Below are 20,015 nucleotides of genomic sequence, written 5' to 3'. Positions count from 1 at the left end.
ACGTCTAAAATGGTGTAATTTTATCCACAACGTTGACAGCCAAGAGCAATTTTACCCCTAACATTATCAAGTTGGACCAATTTCAGACATTATTATAAAACACAATTATTATGGACTAATTGCATATCAGTTTGTTTTAAAAAAAATCATATTTTCTGTAATTTAATAGTAGAATTGAATATCAATATTTATAAATTCGGTGAAGTTTTTTGAAAGTTTTTTGTCCTACTCATACAAAAAAAACAGTATATTTTTTTATTTTTTTTAAATATCACGTCTAGTCATATTTTTATGACCTGTTTCTGATGAGTGATAAAATGACTTGCATATGAAGTGTAGATAATAAGATTTATAATCGAGAAGACACTTTGATAAATTATTTCTTAAATTAATCCAATTTGACAATGTTAGGGATAAAATTGATTTTTACTGCTAACATTGGAACAAAATTGTATCCTTTTAAAGGTTAGAGTTAAAATTACTCTGGTATTTTTACATGTTATTTGTTTGTTTTAACATTAGGAATGAAAAACGCTGAAAAAGCTATAAAAAGTGAACCAATCAGACGATAAAATCAAACTCCTGTCATCTATGTATTGGAGATAAGCAATTGAATACACTCATTAGTTCTACCAAAAAACAAAAAAAAAGAATACACTCATTAGATAAATATAAATTAATTTTCGACTTTCAATAATAAAACAAAACGCTGCAGTCTGCACCCTGAAAACGCCGCCCAAATGGCCACAGAGCAACACAGCAAGGATCTCCTTCCTTCAGTTATATTTCACCGACCTCCCTCTTTCGATTTCCCATTCCGGCATCGCTTAGAGGCTCATTTCCGGCTCCTCGACATGTCTGACTCGCCCAACGATCCTACTCATTCCTTTCTCCTCAACAATGCCCAATCTTCACGCGCCTTGCTCTGCGTCGACCCTACACCAGTCTCCAAGGATCTGCTCTCCTGCCTCCCTTCCCTACAGATCATTGTGGGGTCTACTGCTGGAGTTGACCATATTGACTTAACGGAGTGCCGGCGCAGGGGAATTCAGGTTACTAGTGCTGGTTCTGCTTTTTGTGAGGATGTTGCTGACTATGCTGTCGCCTTGTTGATTGATGTGCTAAGGAGATTGTCAGCCGCTGATCGGTTCGTTCAGGCCGGGATGTGGCCGCTTCACGGAGATTATCCCGTTGGTTCTAAGGTCTAGTATTTCTTCTCGTTTTCAGTTTTGTGATTGCGCTTTAACGGAATAAAGGATCCTTCAACTGTGCGATTAAATTATTGAACTTCTCTAATCTAGATATGCAGTTGTTACTCAACTGACTAACAAATGAGGGGATTCAGAGGCTTAATATGTCGAATTGAAAATTCAGGATTCATACATAAAGCTCACAAAGGTGAAGAGTCTTAGATGCTTTATTCCTTATTTAATTGGGTGTTTCTTGAATCATACCACACTGAAATAATCATGGTGAATCAGGTGGTTTGTTGAGAGCTGAATTGAGTTTGTTTGAGCCGATCAGAAATCTAGGCATTCAGTATGGTAAATTATACCCAGGACCCTTCAACTTAGGCTTTACCTTCTTGATGGCCTTTTCTCTTTAAAATTGGATATAAAAGCCCCCGAACTTTGATGTTTATCCTTAATTTTTGACTGCTCCAATAGCAGGTAATATTCCATTGTAGAGTTGAGGAGAATGATATTTTAAACAACTTTTATTCTTAGACTTTTTGATTTTGAGATCTTAAACATTTTGAGTATTGTTTGGTTAGGAAACGGAAAGTGGGGTTTAGGAAGAAAAAACTCTGAAAATGGTGGTTTCATGTAAAATATGGATCTAAACAATCTCAATTCTTGAACTTTTTCCTTTTGAGTTTGTTCAAAAGTTCAGTTATTTTGAGACTTTTGTATCACTCCCTCAATTGCATTATATAAGTCAATATTTTGAGACCTTTATATTATTTGTCAATAGTAAAGTTCTAAGGATTTTTATGGCTGATTTTATAGATAAAGGGCCCTCAAGAAAGTAATGAGGGGCCATTAGTGTAATTTAGCCAATTGTTGTTATGCTTCAGCTGGTTTTCGTGATGATTTAGAATTTAATTACTCGCATAATTGTTTCATACTTGTTGAATAATTGGTTCTAAACTCAAATTATTGCAGTTAGGGGGGAAGAGAATTGGGATTGTTGGGCTGGGAAACGTAGGCTCTGAAGTTGCAAAGCGACTTGCATCCTTCGGCTGCAGCATTGCCTACACATCAAGAACAAAAAAGCCTTCTGTTGCATTCCCTTACTATTCAGATGTTCTTAATCTTGCAATCAATAGCGATGCTCTAATTCTTTGTTGTGCATTGACAAAACAAACTCACCACATTATCAACAAGGAGGTCATGGCTGCTCTAGGAAAGGAAGGGGTGATCATCAATGTTGGTCGGGGGGCTCTTATTGATGAACAACAGTTAGTGCAGTTTCTGGTGAGAGGTGAGCTTGGTGGTGCAGGTTTTGATGTATTTGAGAATGAACCAGATGTCCCGAAAGAGCTTTTTCTGATGGATAAAGTTGTCTTGTCTCCTCATGTTGCTGTTGCAACTTCAGAATGCTTTGATGCATTGGAGGAGCTAATCATCCACAATCTGAAGGCCTTCTTTTCAAATCAACCTTTGCGGTCAGTTGTCAAACTCGCTCAGTAGAAAACATAATCTAATACCACTTGTTTGTTCATAAATATGCATGATGTTCTTAAAAAATAAACAAATATGCATGATATAATGGTTCCTTGCATTAATTTGGAGACTATATATCTATGTAATTAAAGTTTAAAGAAAACGGACGCAAAATTATGTTTTAAAAGGGAAAAAAAGTTGAGGGGAAATGTATTTATAACTTGGGTGGGGCCAAAAAAAAAATCCAGATTTTTTTTTTATAATAATGCTTAATCATTTGAGGAAAAACTTTACACAAGTACAGACTAATCAAAACAATGTCCATAGAGGCAATAAAAAAGCTACAAAAAGCAAAAATAACCATAAAAGGTACAACTAAAACAATAAAACGACAAAATTCATATTTCTCATGAATCCAACTCGGCATGAAGGCAACTGCAAACCAATCGTCATCATTTAATCCATTCCGGCTAATCGGATCTGAGTCCCTTTTACTGGTGCAACCCCGTAGATCTGTAGATCTACGTATAAAATAATACGTTTTCGCTCTTGCTAAATCCGAAAAGAGTGTAAACGACAGAGTTATAGCTAACAGGTGCGAATCAGACGGAGAAAATCTAATGAAAGGTATGGGTTCAACTGAAACAAAAGGAAAACACTGAAAAAATTAGAAAATCGGAAATAAAGCCATAGATGGGAGGAGGAAGAAGAAAGACAAGCTTCCTTCTCCCTCCTCCAACTAGACCTGGCTCCTTTGTTCTAAACCTAAAACTTCAACGATCACGTCTGAGCAGGAGGGAGAGGGGAGAAGGTAGGCGGCAAGAGGAGGGGACCTAGAAAGAAGGCGGATTCTATTTGGAAAAAGTATTAATATGGTTACAAAAAGGATTTAAGAACTCTAACAATAATTGTCTCCAAATCAGGTTCGTATCAAATTCAAGTAGGGATATTACACGAATCACCTTATTATTGATGAGTTCATCATTGATAGGGATTTAAAGTATCTCTAAGAGCATCTCCAATAGAGAGGTTGCTATAAAGATTGTCCAAAATTAACACATCATACTAAAATATAATATTTAATTTTCTAACTTTACATATCATTTTTGCCAACTTTTGTTAAAAAATACTCCAATAGTAAGCAACTTTAAAAGTTGTCATAATGGCCCCACAAGCCACTATAGTTTATTTTCATCATAAGTGTTGTAAAAATTGATTGATATTAAACAAGTAAATTTTTTACATTAAAAAAAAAGTTAAGCACTATTGTTAGAACGCTACTAAAAAGTGACAATCTTGTTTGAAAATTTCAAAGCATCCGCCATCACTCCAATAGATGACACTCTTCAAAAGTTGTCAAAGTCATTGTCACAAATAATATAAACAATTTGCTCTTAATTACTTAAAATACATGTCATCTGCAGTAATGCTCATTATGTTCACCCTTATTTTTTTATTACTAAAATTATTATGCATACTGAGAAGAGAAAGTTACCAATAATAAATTATTATAAAAGATAAAATAGAGAGTGAAAAAAGATTCTTTAAAATGAGGAGGAAAGTGAGATTTTTGGAGTTGTAGTTTGACACAGACTCCTTAAAATTAAACACTATAAGAAAAATACGTTTTACCTACGGAATTTACCTGCGGAGAAAATTTCGCTGCTGATTACCAGCGGAATAGCAGCAGATTGATTTCCGCTGCGAATCACCAGCGAATCAATAGAGAAATTTAATTTTGGTAGGTGAAATCCAATATCACCAGAGTAACCGCTATTAAAATTTTCTGCTGGTAAATTCACCGGCGGATAAACTCTAATACCGACGGACTTCCCTCAGTATGGTAAAAAATTAATAGAGCAGGAAATAAATTTTCGCTTCCCCCTATTTTTTTCTCCTTTGTTTTCTTTTCTCCTCCTCAAATCAAATTCTTCCGCCAAAAAATTTGGTTTCCTCCTCCAACCTATTTCTCCACCCCTCTTTCTCTCTCTCTCTCAGTCAAAATTTCTTTCAGGCATGCCATACCCCTTCTCATCTTTTCTATGAAGCTGGCTTAAAAGCATTATCTAGCATCCATCTCGCAAATCAGAAAAACTAGATCCACACTTACAAAGCACAATCTCTACGATATCACCTTTTAGATTGACTAGATACACATTCTTCTCACTCACAATCTCGAATACTTCCACTATCGGGCTTTATGTCAAGTGGCGTCCATCTCGTGGTTCCTGGTTGGATCTTCTCTGTGTTGGAGTTTAGTGTCCTAAAGACAATTGTTTTAGGATATGAATATTAATGAATAAATTGTTTATTTAATCATTTGTTTAATCAGATATATAGCATAACTACAACTATATATATAAAAGGCATAAATCTTTCATAAAAAAAGTAATCCCAAGTTTATTTAAGTAGTTATAAAGTGTTCATACAAGCATGAAGTGAGACTATATAAAGACCAATAAACTTAAAATCAACCCAAGTCAAGTAATGTGTAATATGAGTTGACATATTATTGTTGAGACTTGTGTAGGAAAATAGACAAGTCTAGGCGTAGCGGAATAATAAAATTTTATCTATTTTATCTATTTCATTTTTCCAAGATCTGTTAATTGTTATTTCATATAAAGAGTGATAGAATGAAATACTTTTTCTGAATAACTATCTACAGTTGCAAACGAAGTGCCCACAACTTCTTATAGACTTCTCACAACCCTAATCCTAGTTGCATTAGATAATTAATTAATTAGAATCTCATTCGGAATAGGATTACTAATTAGATAATTAAATAAACACTTATTATTATCTAAATAATAACTAATTATATTTAGATAATATTACTAATCAAATTAGTAATTTAATTATTGTTAGGGATAATTAATTAGAGTTTCAATCTCATTAAAATCTCTAATTAATATTATCAGATAATCCTTTAATTTAATTCACAACCATAATCCAATTATAATTATTAATCAAATTAATTTATCCCTAATTTAATTACAAATTTCGGCCCATATATTAGTGTCTCACTAATTACATTTTCGTCCTTTGGTTCTAAGCCCCATATGCGACCCATTAGGTCCTTTATTGCCACTAGCCGTATATATCCTTTGAAATTAATTCATCATGATTAATTCCAACATATATATAACGGAATACCGCCGCGAGCTGTTACTAGCAGAACCTATGATATTCCCCCAGAGCAATTAAGAAGTCCGGTTGATAACTGGCGTTAACCTTTCTGCATTAGGTACAATATAATACGATCCTTCATCAACTATATCCTGTTGGTCAATTCCTTATAACCATGGAACGTGTCAAGGTTACATATAACAAAAAGTCCATTTTACTTGTACAGGTTGAATTCACTCTGAAAGATAAGTTAAGTGAAATATCTATTTCTACTCTTAACTCTATCACATTGCAAGGATTTGAGTTAATTCACCACAAACGGCCATTTGGATATATCTCCTACTTATCGGGAGTGATGAATGCTCAATCTAACATTAACTATTCTGCAATCACTTTATGTGATACCCAACCCTGCTCTCACACACCCCATACTCTCACCTGTAGTGGATCGTGCTCGCACAGAATCAAAGCATCACACTCCACAATCCAGAATCACTAATTAATGAATGTTAGAGTCTGATAATTAGTTATACTACTAATACCAATAAGATGAACAGTTGACACATTAGATAGATCAATCCATGCTGCTATCTCAAGTCAGGTCCCAATCCTAATGAACTCCTTCACCGGATCCATGTAACTGTCTAGATATCTAAATATCTAAAGCTTATGAGATCAGCTTTCTGTCTCAACAGAAAACACTGTTACATACAAGTCTCAACAGTAATATGCCAACCCCTATAACATATTACTTGACTTGGGTTAACTTTAAGTTTATTGATCTTATTATAAAGTACAGTCTCACTTCATGCTTGTATGAACACTTTATAATTACTTAAACAAACTTAGGATTACTTTCTTTATGAAAGATTTGTGCCTTTATATATAGTTACATTTTAATGCTATATATCTGATTAAACAAATGATTAAATAAACAATTTATTAATTAATATTCATATCCTAAAACAATTGTCATTAGGACACTAAACTCCAACAACTTGCATGTAACAGTGTTTTTTGTCGAGACAGAGAGTTGATCTCACAAGCTTTAGATATGGAGATATCTAGACATGGAGATATCTAGACAGTTACAGGGACGGTGAAGGAGTTCATTAGGATTGAGACCCGACTTGAGATAACGACATGGATAGATTTATCTGTGTGTCAACTGTTCATCTCATTGGTATTAGTAGGTACAACTAATCTTCAGACTCAAACATTCATTAATTAGTGATTCTAGATTATGGAGCGTGATGCTTTGATTCTGTGTGAGCACGATCCACTACAGGGGAGGCTCGGGGTGTGTGTGAGAGCAGGGTTGGGTATCACATAAAGTAATTGCAGAATAGTTAATGTTAGATTGAGCATCGTCACTCCTGATAACTGGGAGATATATCCAAATGGCCAATTGTGGTGAATTGACTGAAATCCTTGCAAGGTGATATAGTTAAGAGTAGAAATAGAAATTTCACTTAACTTATCTTTCAGAGTAAATTTAACCTGGACAAGTAAAAACAGACTCTTCGTTATATGTAACCTTGACACGTTCCATGGTTATAAGGAATTGACCACAAGATATAGTTGATGAATGATCGAATTATACCGCACCTAATGCGGAAAGGTTAACGTTAGTATTCAACCTGACTTCTTATTTCTACTGGGGGGATGTCTTAGGTTCTACTAGTAACATCTCGCGAAGACATTCCGTTATATACATGTTGAAATTAATCAGGATGAATTAATTTCAAATGCTATATATGACTAGTAGCAATAAGGACCTAATGGGTCGCACATGGGATTTGGAACTAGAGGATAAAACTGTAATTAGTGGGACATTAATGCATGGACCGAAATTTAGAGTATTTTAGGGATAAATTAATTTGATTAATAATTATAATTAGATTATAGTTGTAAATTAAATTATAGGATTATCTGATAATATTAATTAGAGGTTTTAATGTGATTATAACTCTATTTAAGTATCCTAACATAAATTAATTAACTAATTAGATTAGCGTTATTATCTAAATATAATTAGTTATTATTTAGATAATAAATAAGTGTTTGTTTAATTATCTAATTAGTAATTTCTATTCCGAATTAAATTTTATTTGATTAATTAAATAATACCATTAGGGTTAGGATTTGAGAAGTCTGTATATAGACCCTCTCCCTAGGAATTTCGGCCAACACAACAAAAGGAGGCTAAGAAACTGTTCCGAAATCATTCCGACTAAATTACTATCTTTCTTACTTTCTCTTTGATCTCATGTCGATTCCTTTAGAGACAATCATTGCGATTACTATTAATAGTTACTAATAGTCTTTATTTTCTGTGTTGATCATTGTTCGTAACTCACAGATTAAGAGTTGTTGGCACTTTGTTTACAACTGTAGATAGTTCGTCAGATAAGGTATTTCTTTCTATCCCTCTTTGTATGAAATAACAATTAACAGATTTTGGACAAGGGAAATAGATAAAATAGATAAAATTTTATTATTCCGCTGTGCCTAGGCTTGTCTATTTTCCTTTATTGGTATAAGAGCCTATGTTAATCTGTGATTTCATATATGAAAATAAAGGTTTTTCAATCAGATTGAATATATTTATTGTTTGATTAATTGATAAATTTGATTTAGTTAATTAATCTAAAGATAAATGGAGATTTTAATTATTTGATAACGGTTAAGACGAGATTAAGATGTTTTATGATTTGGTTAATTAACAAAGGGGTTTGTAAAATTAAACAGTTGATTAAAACGATGTTTGTATATGTGATATACGTGTTTTGTGGATTAAGGGTTTAATCGTTTGAATCGTTAAAAGAGTTAATTAGATTAATCTTTGAAAATTTTGATTTTGTTAACGATTTGAACGAAACGGTTAGAACCGATTAATTCGGGATATATATTTGGAAATAACTATATACAAATTATAAATCGGTTTATAGGTTTATATATAAAAGTTTTATGTAAATTAGAATTAGAGTTTTAATTTGATATAAACGAATTAAGTTAAAAGAGTTTTTAATTTAATTTAAACTAAAAAATAAAAAATAATAAAATAATTGTGTATGTTTGCAGCAACTCTAATGGTTGGAGGGTTGCACACCCTCCAATCATTCCACCTCACCCATTTCTAACAACCATCTCATTAAAACAACGCATCTAAAAATCTACTCTAATGGTTAATCATAATCACCATATTTAATAGGTCCCACATATAATATAATATTTTATTTTTTATTTTTAATTAATTAACTTATTTTATAATAATAATATCTATTAATATTTAATATATTTGATGTTTTGTTTCAAATAAATGTTTTTTATATCTTATTTTATAAATTTGTTTTTAGTTAATTATATTTAATATTTATATTATAAAAAAAAGTACTATTAAATTAAAAAAAAAATCCGTTGATAAGATTAAATATATTATAAAACATATTTTTTGACAAAAAATTAAATACAACACATTTGTTTGTTTTAGAAATTTGCAGAGATGCTGGCCCACATGTTGGGTGAAAAAATTGACAATTGAAGCCCCCTTGCTGCCCTGTGCACTCCACGCCTCCTCAAGCTGTTGCCAGCTCATGCATGTAGAAAGTAAACCTCTACCTTGCACATGACATGTGAGCCAACCTTTTTCAAACCTAGCGAGTCGCCAATCCTGGCGATTTGCTAGAGTTGAGAGGCTTCTAAATTTATCACTCTAATGGTTGGAAGGTCTCTAATAATTTTATAAAATTGCAAATTCGTCCTTTCCATACACCATTAGAGTTGCTCTAAGGCAGCAGCTCTTTTGAGCTACTGTCAAAGACGTTGGTGGCGTTGCTGCCTTTTTGGCAGCAATGCCATCCACAGATCTGATCCGCGACGAGGACGAACCCGGTTTTCGTCCCCGTCACATATATATTTTGTATTTTTATTTTTCCATTTTTTTTTTGTTTTTTAGAAAACTAAAATTAATATATAGAATTAATTGATCCACATGATTTAATCGTTGTTTATTTTAAATTGTATAGATTGAATTCAGTGTCTAATTAAAGATATTTTGATACGGTTAATTAGGCGAACTATTTCATTGATACAAAATTAAAATTTAGGAACAACGAATCAGCCCATATAAGTTTATTGATACATAATTGTTATAATTAATAAAAGGATATGGTAATTATATGTGTTTTAATTTGATTTTGCAAACTGTTTTATGCTTAATAATTATATTTGATATACTAGTTAAACATGTTAAACAGTTTTGGTAAAATAATTACACACGATAATTTATAATTTCTCGTCTTACTTTTGTGTTTTGGAATTGATTTTGCAAAGTTATTTGATGTTTAGTTATTTGTATGTGATACGGTTGAATTAAACACGTTAAATAATTTTGGTAAAATAATTGAACACAAATAATTAATATTTTGTATAGTTATATTTTGAATATCTAATTAAGTTTATATTTGATATATTTTAATTGGAATAAAATATAAATGATATAAAATTAATTAAAGACTAAATTGAAAGTGAAATTAATTTAAGGGTTAATTTGGATTAACTAAAATATTACACAAATAGTTTATGTAATCAACCAATTAAATTTATTTAATTGAGTCTTTGCATGTTTGGTGTTATAGACATATTTAGACCCCTCTATCATTGTTATTTAGTCTTTTGGAAAATAGGGCATGCGAGTCCTGCCTTATCTACTCTATATTGTATTTCTCTTCTCACCTAAATCCCTTCAAATTAGTTGAAGTATTCTAAAGTAGTATAAAATTAAATATTGTTGTAAATCAAGGCGTCAAGGAAAAGACGGAGAACCTGAAGGAGAAATATGTAATAGTTAGTATTTTCCTAGGGTTAACCTTTTATTCCGTTTATGGCTCGACGGAATAATTTAGATTATATGTCCATAACCACCAATGTAAATTGTATGTGTCTGATGTATGCTAAAGCAAATCAAGACTAGGTTAGATTATGAGACTTTAAAATAAATCCCTCACTAAACAAAAGTTAAGTCAATAAATAAGTTATAAATCGGTTGCCTCCCTAATATTATAATTCAGTCGGCAGTATCTGGGGGACCTTTGGGTTGTTGAGCAAACTCGGGGCCTTATGGGTAACACCTGAATAATTGAAAAATTGTTTTCACGAATATATAAGGTTAATGACTTAAACTAGCCTAGAATAATTGGATAAGCAAACACATGTTATTTGAAGATGGTAGACAATATGGTTGGGATTAATATTAAAATGTATTAGTTGCTAATGTGGTTAGTAACCCAACAACCTAGGAATCACATGGTTGATGTGATTGATTACATGAATCTACCTAACAAATGAAACTAGATTGTTGAGCAAACTCAAGGTGAAATTTCAGGAGTTAGGATCCTAGCTCATTAAAGGATTTGTGAAATTGTTCGAATTAATATTGAGGGTTATTAATTTGGCAAAATAGTGGGAGCAATTTAAACAACTAAAGTACTATATTTAAATTGAATATGTTAAAGCAAATGAATAACATTCGTCACTCTATCTCACTCTCAAGTTAAAGTAAATACTCTAAATCATCATATCTAAAATGGATCTATATAATATTTTAACCGATAACAAATTGAATAGTTCAAAATTCACCGACTATTTTAGCAAACTCAAAATTGTTTTGAAATTTCGAAATTATTGGGTATGTATTAAGATACACTGATACCCACCATCAAAATTGTTTTGAAGTTCGAAAAGATTAGGTATGTATTAAGATACGTTCATACACAATGTCCTTGTTGATGATGCTCCTGTCAAGAAGATTGATGTTTATCGAAAGCACCAATCAGATGACGAACGTACAGGATGTATCATACTTGCAGCTATGACACTAGAGCTATATAGGCAACATGAGAACATGGATGTGTATTCCATGGTTATGCACTTAGAGGAGGTGTTTTGAGAAACAGACTCAAATACGAAAGTTATGAGATAACGATGATTGTTTCGCTCCAAGATGTAAGAAGGTTCTTCTGTTGTGACACTTTATGGCAAGATGATTGGCTACATAACCAAAGCTTTCTAATATTGGATTTGTGATGGATAATGAATTAAGTATCGACTTAGTTCCACGATCCCTCCTAGAGATTTATTCATAAGTTCATCATAAACTGTCAGATTAATAACTCAGAGATCTCTATAGAAGAGCTCTTGAATATGCTCAAGTCAGTTGAGCCCAAATCTTAAGAAAGTGATGTCTGCACTTGTTATTGAGGGATCTCACGAGAGAAAAGGAAGTTCCCCAATTCTAAAGATTCCAAGAAGAACAAATGCATTAAACCCAAGTCAATAAAAGCAAGAAATGCCACCAATATGGTAAAGAAGGGCCACGATGGTGCCTTTACATTTGGAATTAAAAGATAGATAATTCAACTTACTTGTGGGAATGTCACCTAGGCCATATAAATGAGAAACACATGTTTCAGTTGCACCAAGATGGGCTTATAGACTTAGTTGCTTTTGAATCAATGGACACATGTAAGTCTTGTTTAAAAGAAAGATGACAAAGACACCCTTTAGCAATAAAGGAGAATGTGTATCAGACACTCTAGGACTAGTACATTCAGATGTAGTTAGTCATATGTCAACACAAGCAAGAGAAAGGTTGAGTTACTTCATTAGCTTCATAAGATGATCATATCGGATATGGATACATCTGCTTAATGAAGCATAAGTCAGAAGCTTTTGAGAAAGTTCAAATGATTCAAGAATGAAGTAGTAAATCAAACAGGAAAGACTATTAAAGTACTTCGATTAGATCGAGGCAGAGAATATCTTTCAAATGATTTCCTGAATTATCTAAATGAATATGGATTCACTCATAATGGACTCCTCCATATACACCACGATGTATCTGAAAGGAGAAATTGTACTCTATTAGATATAGTACGATCCATTATGAGCACAACCTCTCTCCCAAAGATGTTCTAGGGCTACGCCTTGCAAACCACCTTATTTACCTTGAACCGAGTATCCACAAAATCCGCCAGTTCTATTCCATTTGAATTGTTCATTGGAAAAGAAGCCAGTTTCTCTTTCATGAGAATTTAGGGGTGTTCAACATATGTTAAATGCATAACATCAGATTAAGTTAGAACCCTAAATCTGATAAATACGTCTTCATTGGAAGTCCGAAAGAAATAGTAGGATATTACTTCTATCATCCGGATGATCAGAAAGTAATGGTATCTAAACACACTGTATTTCTAGATAAAGAGTTTCTTCTAGAAACACAAGTAGAAAGCATGATTGAACTTGAAGAAGTTCAAGAAGAAGGATTGGCTAAAATAGCGGAAGCGATGGTGGAACCCGAATCTGTCTTACAAGATGAGACACTGGTGACATTACTAACTAATAGGTCTGGTCGAGTTCATCAAATCCCAAAGAGATTTGGATTTCTAGTGGGAGCCGATGAAATCCCAAAGAGATTTGGATTTCTAGTAGGAGACGACAAAGAGGTTCACGTGTTAGACGATAAAACCTACGACCTATGAGAAGGCTCTTGTAAACCTATACATGTAAGATAGTGGGAGCTCGTATGAGCCTTTACATGTAAACTAGTGGGAGCTTGGTCATTTACTTAGTATTATATGTCGATGATATTCTACTAATGGGAACGACGTAGCTGTGCTGCAATCGGTGAAAATTTTGGTTATCGGATAAATTCTCCATAATAGAATTAGGAGAAGCAGCTTACATCTTAAGGATTAAGATCTGTGGAGATAGATTGAGAAGACTGCTTGACCCCTCCCAGTCTAAATGCATTGACAAAGTACTCAAAGCGTTTTTCATTAGACCTAACATCACTTTTGCTTTAAGCATGATTGTTGTCAAGAACATTCTTAAGTACTTAAAACACTATGCCATTTTCCCTTTCACATGACACAACATACATGATTTGTTTTCGTGTCGTCTGAATATTTTTTGTGACAGTATTTTAACTCTATGTCATCTGAAGGCGAAAAAAATGCGCTCGATTCTCAGACGATGTTACGATTACATTCTTCTGTCATCCCAAAAGAACGCGATTTTGATGGAAAAGTCACTTAACCATCAGACGACACTGCGAATAAATGATTGTAATTGTTATACGAAAATAAAAAAGCGGCAACCAAATATTAGAAAAGCGGGGGAGCAAAAACTAACTTTCATTTTGCGCGCTTAAAAAAGAAAGGGGTATATAAGGCCAATTCAGCCTAAACCCATTCTTTGGAACTGCTCTTCTCCTTTGATCTTTACCTCTGCAAACCCTAAACACAATTCATCTTCTCCTTCGAGCTTTATCTCTGTCAATCGAGTGAATCATCTTCGACCTCGTGAATTCTTAATCTCGGTAAGGTTCTTATTAGGGTTTATTTAAGTCATTATGCTGTGTTCAAACGATTAGTTCTTGAAATTGTTATACTATCTGCATGTTAGTTGTGACCTAATCCACTTCATATTCTTTTTATAATTAGAAGTTTGTTTGTTTAACATTAGGTATCTACATTCTGAAATAAGGGTTTTTATCTCGTTTTAGTATATCTGTTTATTTTTTATGTTTATCTGGTTTTTTGACAATGTTGTTTGCATTGGATGATTCTTTCATGTACTTTTGATGCTGGGTTTATAGTCTTACAGATACATATACATATTGTGTTTCTTTGTTGTTTGTTGTTTGTCAATGTATGTGTTTATTGTTATTAGTTAGAATAAAACTGATTATAGATTATGTTTGTTCAAGATGGATAAATCATGGATGGTGGCTGATAGGAGATCACTATAGTTTAGAATAGGCTTACAAGAGTTTCTGAAGTTTGCAACTGATAATGCTACAAACTCAAACTATATTTTATGTCCTTGTGTCAAATGTTGTAACCTCAGAGGTGGTAGTATTTACTTCATTAAGGATCATTTAATCTATAATGGAATTATGAAAACATATACAACTTGGGTATGACATGGTGAGTGTTCTATTGCAGACTCAAATCATATATACGTGAGGGTTTTGAAACAATTGAAATGAACCATGACTTAGGGAGGGATTTAGAAGAAGATGGGTGCTCAGTAGAGTCAGATGAATTTATTCATTTCGTTCATGATGGAGATAAGCCTTTGTATCCCGGTTGTACTAAATCCACCAAGATGAATGGTTTAATACAAACCTTTAATCTAAAAGCTAAACATGGTCTGACCGAGTCTTGTTATACCGACATTTTATTGTTGTTTCACACCCTTCTTCCTGATGGGAATGAAATGCCAATGTCTGCCAATGAGGAAAAAAAAACTATTCATGCTTTAGGGATGAAATATGAGAAGATTGATGCATGTCCTAATGACTGCATTTTGTATAGAGATGTTAATGAGGGTGCTACACGATGTCCATCATGTAATGTCTCTAGGTGGAAACTAGCTAGGGATAATACAGAGAAGGTAGGGGTAGCAGCTAAGACTTTATGGTATTTTCCACTAATCCCAAGGTTTAGAAGAATGTTTCAGTCTAAAGTTACCGCTAAGGAACTTACTTTGCACTCGACTGGTAGGAAAAAGGATGGATTGATGAGACATCCAGCTAATTCCCCAACTTGGCAAATGATTGACACTAAGTGGCTAGATTTTGGTAGCGAACCTAGGAACCTTAGGATATGACTATCTTCAGATGGTTTTAACCCATTTGGCAATCTTAGCAGCACCTACTCGTGTTGGCCAGTCATAATGGTTGTTTATAACCTTCTGCCATGGCTATGCATGAAACGAAAGTACATGATGATAACTTTCTAAATTTCCGGACCTAAGCAGCCTGGAAATGATATTGATGTGTACTTGCAGCCTTTAGATGACCTAAAAGTCTTGTGGGATGATGGAATTAATCGGGTGTATGATGCGGTGAGAGGAGAATACTTTAGGTTGAGAGGGGTCTTGTTATGGACTATTAACGATTTTCCCGCTTATGGGAACTTATCAGGGAGCATTGTTAAAGGGTACAATGCATGTCCTATATGCATTGACCAGACCAAACCGATAAGGTTGAAGTATTCTAAAAAGATTGTTTATATAAGGACTCGTAGGTGGACTACAAGAAACCATCCTTATAGGAAGCAAGCTTCTACTTTTGATAATACTGTAGAAAAGGATGATCCTCCTAAACCATTAACTGGAGAGGAGTTATATGAAAGAGTTCAATTCTCACCCAAAGCTAGTGGGAAGGGTGAGAAATCTGTTCAGTATAAGGGTGATCCTGAGTCTAGACCATGTTGGAAGAAGTCTGTATTTTACGAACTAGAATATTGGAAATTCCTTCCAGTCAAACATAATCTAGATGTAATGTCACACCCGACCCTAAACGACATCGGGTATGAACGAAAAACAATGTAACGAACTTCTAAAAGGCAAACCTATTTCCTAATAAATAAAAATTTATTCGGACTACCTCAAGTTTTATTTAATTATTTGGCTTGGACTTGATAATTCTCTCAAGCTTCCTACGTATCCCGATATTCTCAAATAGGGAATCAAAGCCACGTAGTTGACAGACTTGAACCACTCCAAATACCATTGGTAACATAAATCAGAACTGGGGATGAACATCACAAAATCAAACCAAAGCAAACAACATATACATATCTCAAACCAAATAATCACAGCAAACACCCATCTCCAAACAAACAACACAACAAGCATCTCAAACTCAAGCATCTCATCTGCAGCAATGGAGTAGAAATCACAAAACTTGAAAGAAAAGCCTAGATCAGGAGAAAAAGAGAGCAAAATAGTTATAACTCTTAAAAACTCACCCTTATATACAGGTTTTAGTCCGATTGAACCTCCTCAGAAACTCAAAGAACCATCTTAAAACTCCGAGATTCTCATCAGAGGCGAGAGTAGCCGCTGTTCTCAAATTCATCCGACGAGACCCACAAGGTCTGTAACAATCCGGAACCGTAACAAACGGTTAGGAGCAAGGAATTAAGAGTGAAATCGGGGAGAAAGGGAGGTCGGAGTCAATGGAGTTGTGAGAGAGAGATGACCGCCATTACCAGAGAAGAAAAATCGAGAACCCAATCGTCCCCCTTTTTCGACCTGTTCTTCCAATTTTCTAAACATAATCGTGATTTACAGCTGTTTCCAAAATTAGGGAAAAGTTCCTAATTTACTCCCTTAGTTACTAAAATATACTATTAGATCCCTTAATGTTATAATTTCTCCTTAATTTATTTTGACATCTCAATTTAACCTCCAAATTACTAATTCGAGTGATTAAACCTCACTCATTACATTTTTATCCCTATTTGTTACTTATTATTTCGATTATAAAAATTCACTATATATGACCAATTTCGATCTTTATTAAAATATAAAAAGATTAGTCCGACACGACACTGTTATCTCGAGTCTAATCGAACTAAATGCTGTTTTCAACCAATAATTCAAACTGATATGCAAATTTTCTCTGATTTTATTCATATATTTAAAATACTCTCTATTGAAATCAGCTTTCATAAAATGATAATAATAAAATTAGACACGGACGTGACATGTAATGCATATTGAAAAGAATTGTTGTGAGTCTATTCTTGGGACACTATTGAACATACCCGGTAAAACAAAGGATGGAGTTGCAGCTAGAAATGATATGATTGATATGGGAATCCGTACTGACTTGAAACCCGCATCTGGTGAAAAGAGAGACAAACTTCCTATGAGTCAGATCAACTTGTATGCGGAAGAACGAAAGATTGTCTGTAATTCATTTTTGAATATGAAGACTCCCTCTCGCTTTTCATCTAATGTACGGAACCTAGTTTCTTTAAAAGATTCCAAAATAGGTAATTTAAAATCTCATGATTGCCATGTTATAATGCAATTGCTCCTGCCCATTGCATTAACTTTAGTGTTGGACAAACCTGTTAGAATTGCCATCATTCGATTTTGCTTATTCTTTAAATCTGTTTGCACTAAAGTAATCGACATTTCAGTCCTTCACAAAGTCCAAAGTGAGCTTGTCAATACCTTTTGTTTGCTTGAAAAGTTTCTCCCACCCTCTTTTTTTTACATAATGATTCACTTAACCCTACACCTTGTAAGAGAAGTCGAGTTGTGCGGTCCGGTATTTTATAGATGGATGTACCCCTTTGAGAGGTATATGAAAGTGTTTAAAGGAATGGTTCATAATCGACAATTTCCTGAGGGTTGCATTGCGGAGTGCTACATTATTGAAGAAGCCGTAGAATTTGTTCAAGAGCATATGAGTAATGGAGATGTTGCAATTGTGGGGCTTCCTAGAAGAAATATGAAGGGACTAGTAAATGGATTCAAGTCTTTATCTACCCCTACCACTGTACAAGTGGACACAGAACAACTGTATAAGGCTCATTTAATAGTTTTGCAAAACCATGAAGATGTACAACCTTATTTTCTATAAGTACTATCGTGTATACCTTATGATGTTAATTTTTTTGTTTGTTTGTAGAATAAGTAATGATTGCTTATCTATGAAATATGTATGAATTGTAGGGAGCATATGAAGTTCTAAGAGTTGAGTTATCCCGGCAAAAAAAAAATACTCCTAAGTGGATGAGAGATAAACAAAACAAGACATTTCCCGATTGGCTTAAAAACAGGGTAATTTATACATGAATTCAACTGCTGATATTTATGCATCTCTTGTTGAAGTAATGGGTTGTTGTGTACTAACTATAAATGATTTCATTTGTCAGGTTTCAAATGAAATAAGAGTTGACAAGTTTGCCATTTCTGAGACCTTGAGGTGGTTTGCTTCTAGACCGAATAGTCACGTTCCTACATATCAGGGTTATCATATCAACGACATTGATTTCAACATAAAAGCACAGGACGTTACCAGATCAGTTCAAAATAGTGGTGTCTTCTTAGTTGCCGATGATATGCAGTTTGCAAGCGCAAAGGATAAAAGGCCTACGACTATGGACATGAATTTTTATGGCCGTACCAATGAGGTTTGGGAGGTGGACTACTACCACTTTAGGATTCCAGTATTCCTGTGTGATTGGGTTGAGTCAGCTAGAGGGGTGAAAGTAGACGATCTAGACTTTACTTTGGTCAAACTCGATAGAATTGGTCATTTGAACGATCTATTCGTGTTGGCTACCCATGTAAAGCAAATATTTTACATTGAGGACCCTTTGGATCCTGAATGGTCAGTTGTCGTGAGGTGCCCGGATAAATATTTCAAATCTGATGATGAAGATGAAGCTGATGTGGTTGATGATGATTATTATGATGATGATAACAACATGATATTTGATGAACATCCACTGAATGTGCCTACCTACAATGATGTTGATGCTGATTGTACAGTTTCATATGCCAGACCAGGAGAAGAAGCAATATGGATTGATAAGTGAAATTATGATGAAATTGTTTGTGTGCTTGTTCTTATACCATGTATGTCAATCTGTATTTACTTGTACGCTTTGGAATAAATGATGTTTGATGAAATCAATGTGATTTACTTGAGTTATTGTGTGTTTACTTGCTTTGGTTATAATGTGATTGATTTGAGTTATTGTGCATACTCCTAATGTCATGTACCTACAAGTTTCCTTCATGTATGTTTAATTGATGCAACTTCAGGAATATCATTATGGTACCCAGCTCTAATACGAGAGGAGCACCAGAAAAAACGCGTGTGCAGCTTCTTGCAAAAAAAAATAAAGCAAGTTGCTAAGAAGTCATTGGAACGAAAGAGGGGTAATCAGACTGGGAGAAAATGTAAAGGGTCACCCAACAATAACAATACAACGATCACAACCCTCAGTAAACGTCAATCGACATCACCTGCCTATGAACCATCACTTGTTGTTGACGAACTTGAAGTCACAAATGTGACTGGTGGGTTAAAACATCTGAAACGTGAGACTGTGACTATGGGGTGGCTGACCCAAGCCATGATTCAGATGAAGAAGATGAACATTAAGTATAATCGCCATGGAGATCCGTTTGGCAAAGAGTGTTGGGGTTTAGTGTCCCATAGACAATTGTTCTAGGATACAAACTTAATGTAAATGAAGTGTTCTTTATATCATTTGTTTAATGAGATATATGTTTTATAACTATATAAAGGCAATCCCTTTTAAGCACTAAATAAAGTCTAATAAAAGGAAATCCGTAAGTTTATTTAAAGTGATTATAAAGTTTTCATACAAGCATGAAGTG

General features: G+C 33.9%; 1 protein-coding gene across 2 annotated transcripts; it reads left to right on the top strand.

Moving 5' to 3' along the window:
* The first annotated feature begins 605 nt into the window (after positions 1–605).
* On the top strand, positions 606–19,219 carry LOC136210677 (glyoxylate/hydroxypyruvate reductase HPR3-like). Of its 2 annotated transcripts, XM_066002047.1 has the most exons (5): positions 606–1,202; positions 2,166–2,668; positions 8,158–8,209; positions 18,336–18,443; positions 18,539–19,219. In XM_066002047.1, exons 1-5 carry the CDS (start codon positions 741–743, stop codon positions 19,202–19,204), a joined length of 1,791 nt encoding a protein of 596 aa, XP_065858119.1. In that variant the 5' UTR covers positions 606–740; the 3' UTR covers positions 19,205–19,219. The 2 variants fall into 2 exon arrangements, with proteins under 2 accessions (XP_065858119.1, XP_065858120.1); XM_066002048.1 differs by lacking the exon at positions 18,336–18,443 and having other exon boundaries at positions 608–1,202.
* The last annotated feature ends 796 nt before the right edge of the window (positions 19,220–20,015 follow it).

This window comes from Euphorbia lathyris, chromosome 1 (assembly GCF_963576675.1).
Source record: "Euphorbia lathyris chromosome 1, ddEupLath1.1, whole genome shotgun sequence".
Classification (NCBI taxonomy): domain Eukaryota; kingdom Viridiplantae; phylum Streptophyta; class Magnoliopsida; order Malpighiales; family Euphorbiaceae; genus Euphorbia; species Euphorbia lathyris.
The sequence above is the reverse complement of the archived record's forward strand: the minus strand, read 5'-3'. Positions and strand labels throughout refer to the sequence as shown.

Bases quoted from the DNA above. Each gene is read 5' to 3' on its own strand.
- LOC136210677 (XM_066002047.1), top strand. From the start codon at position 741: ATGGCCACAGAGCAACACAGCAAGGATCTCCTTCCTTCAGTTATATTT. The intron at 2,669-8,157 runs GTCAGTTGTCAA...CGTAACTCACAG, and splicing joins TTTTCAAATCAACCTTTGCG to ATTAAGAGTTGTTGGCACTT. The intron at 18,444-18,538 runs GTAATTTATACA...TTCATTTGTCAG, and splicing joins CCGATTGGCTTAAAAACAGG to GTTTCAAATGAAATAAGAGT.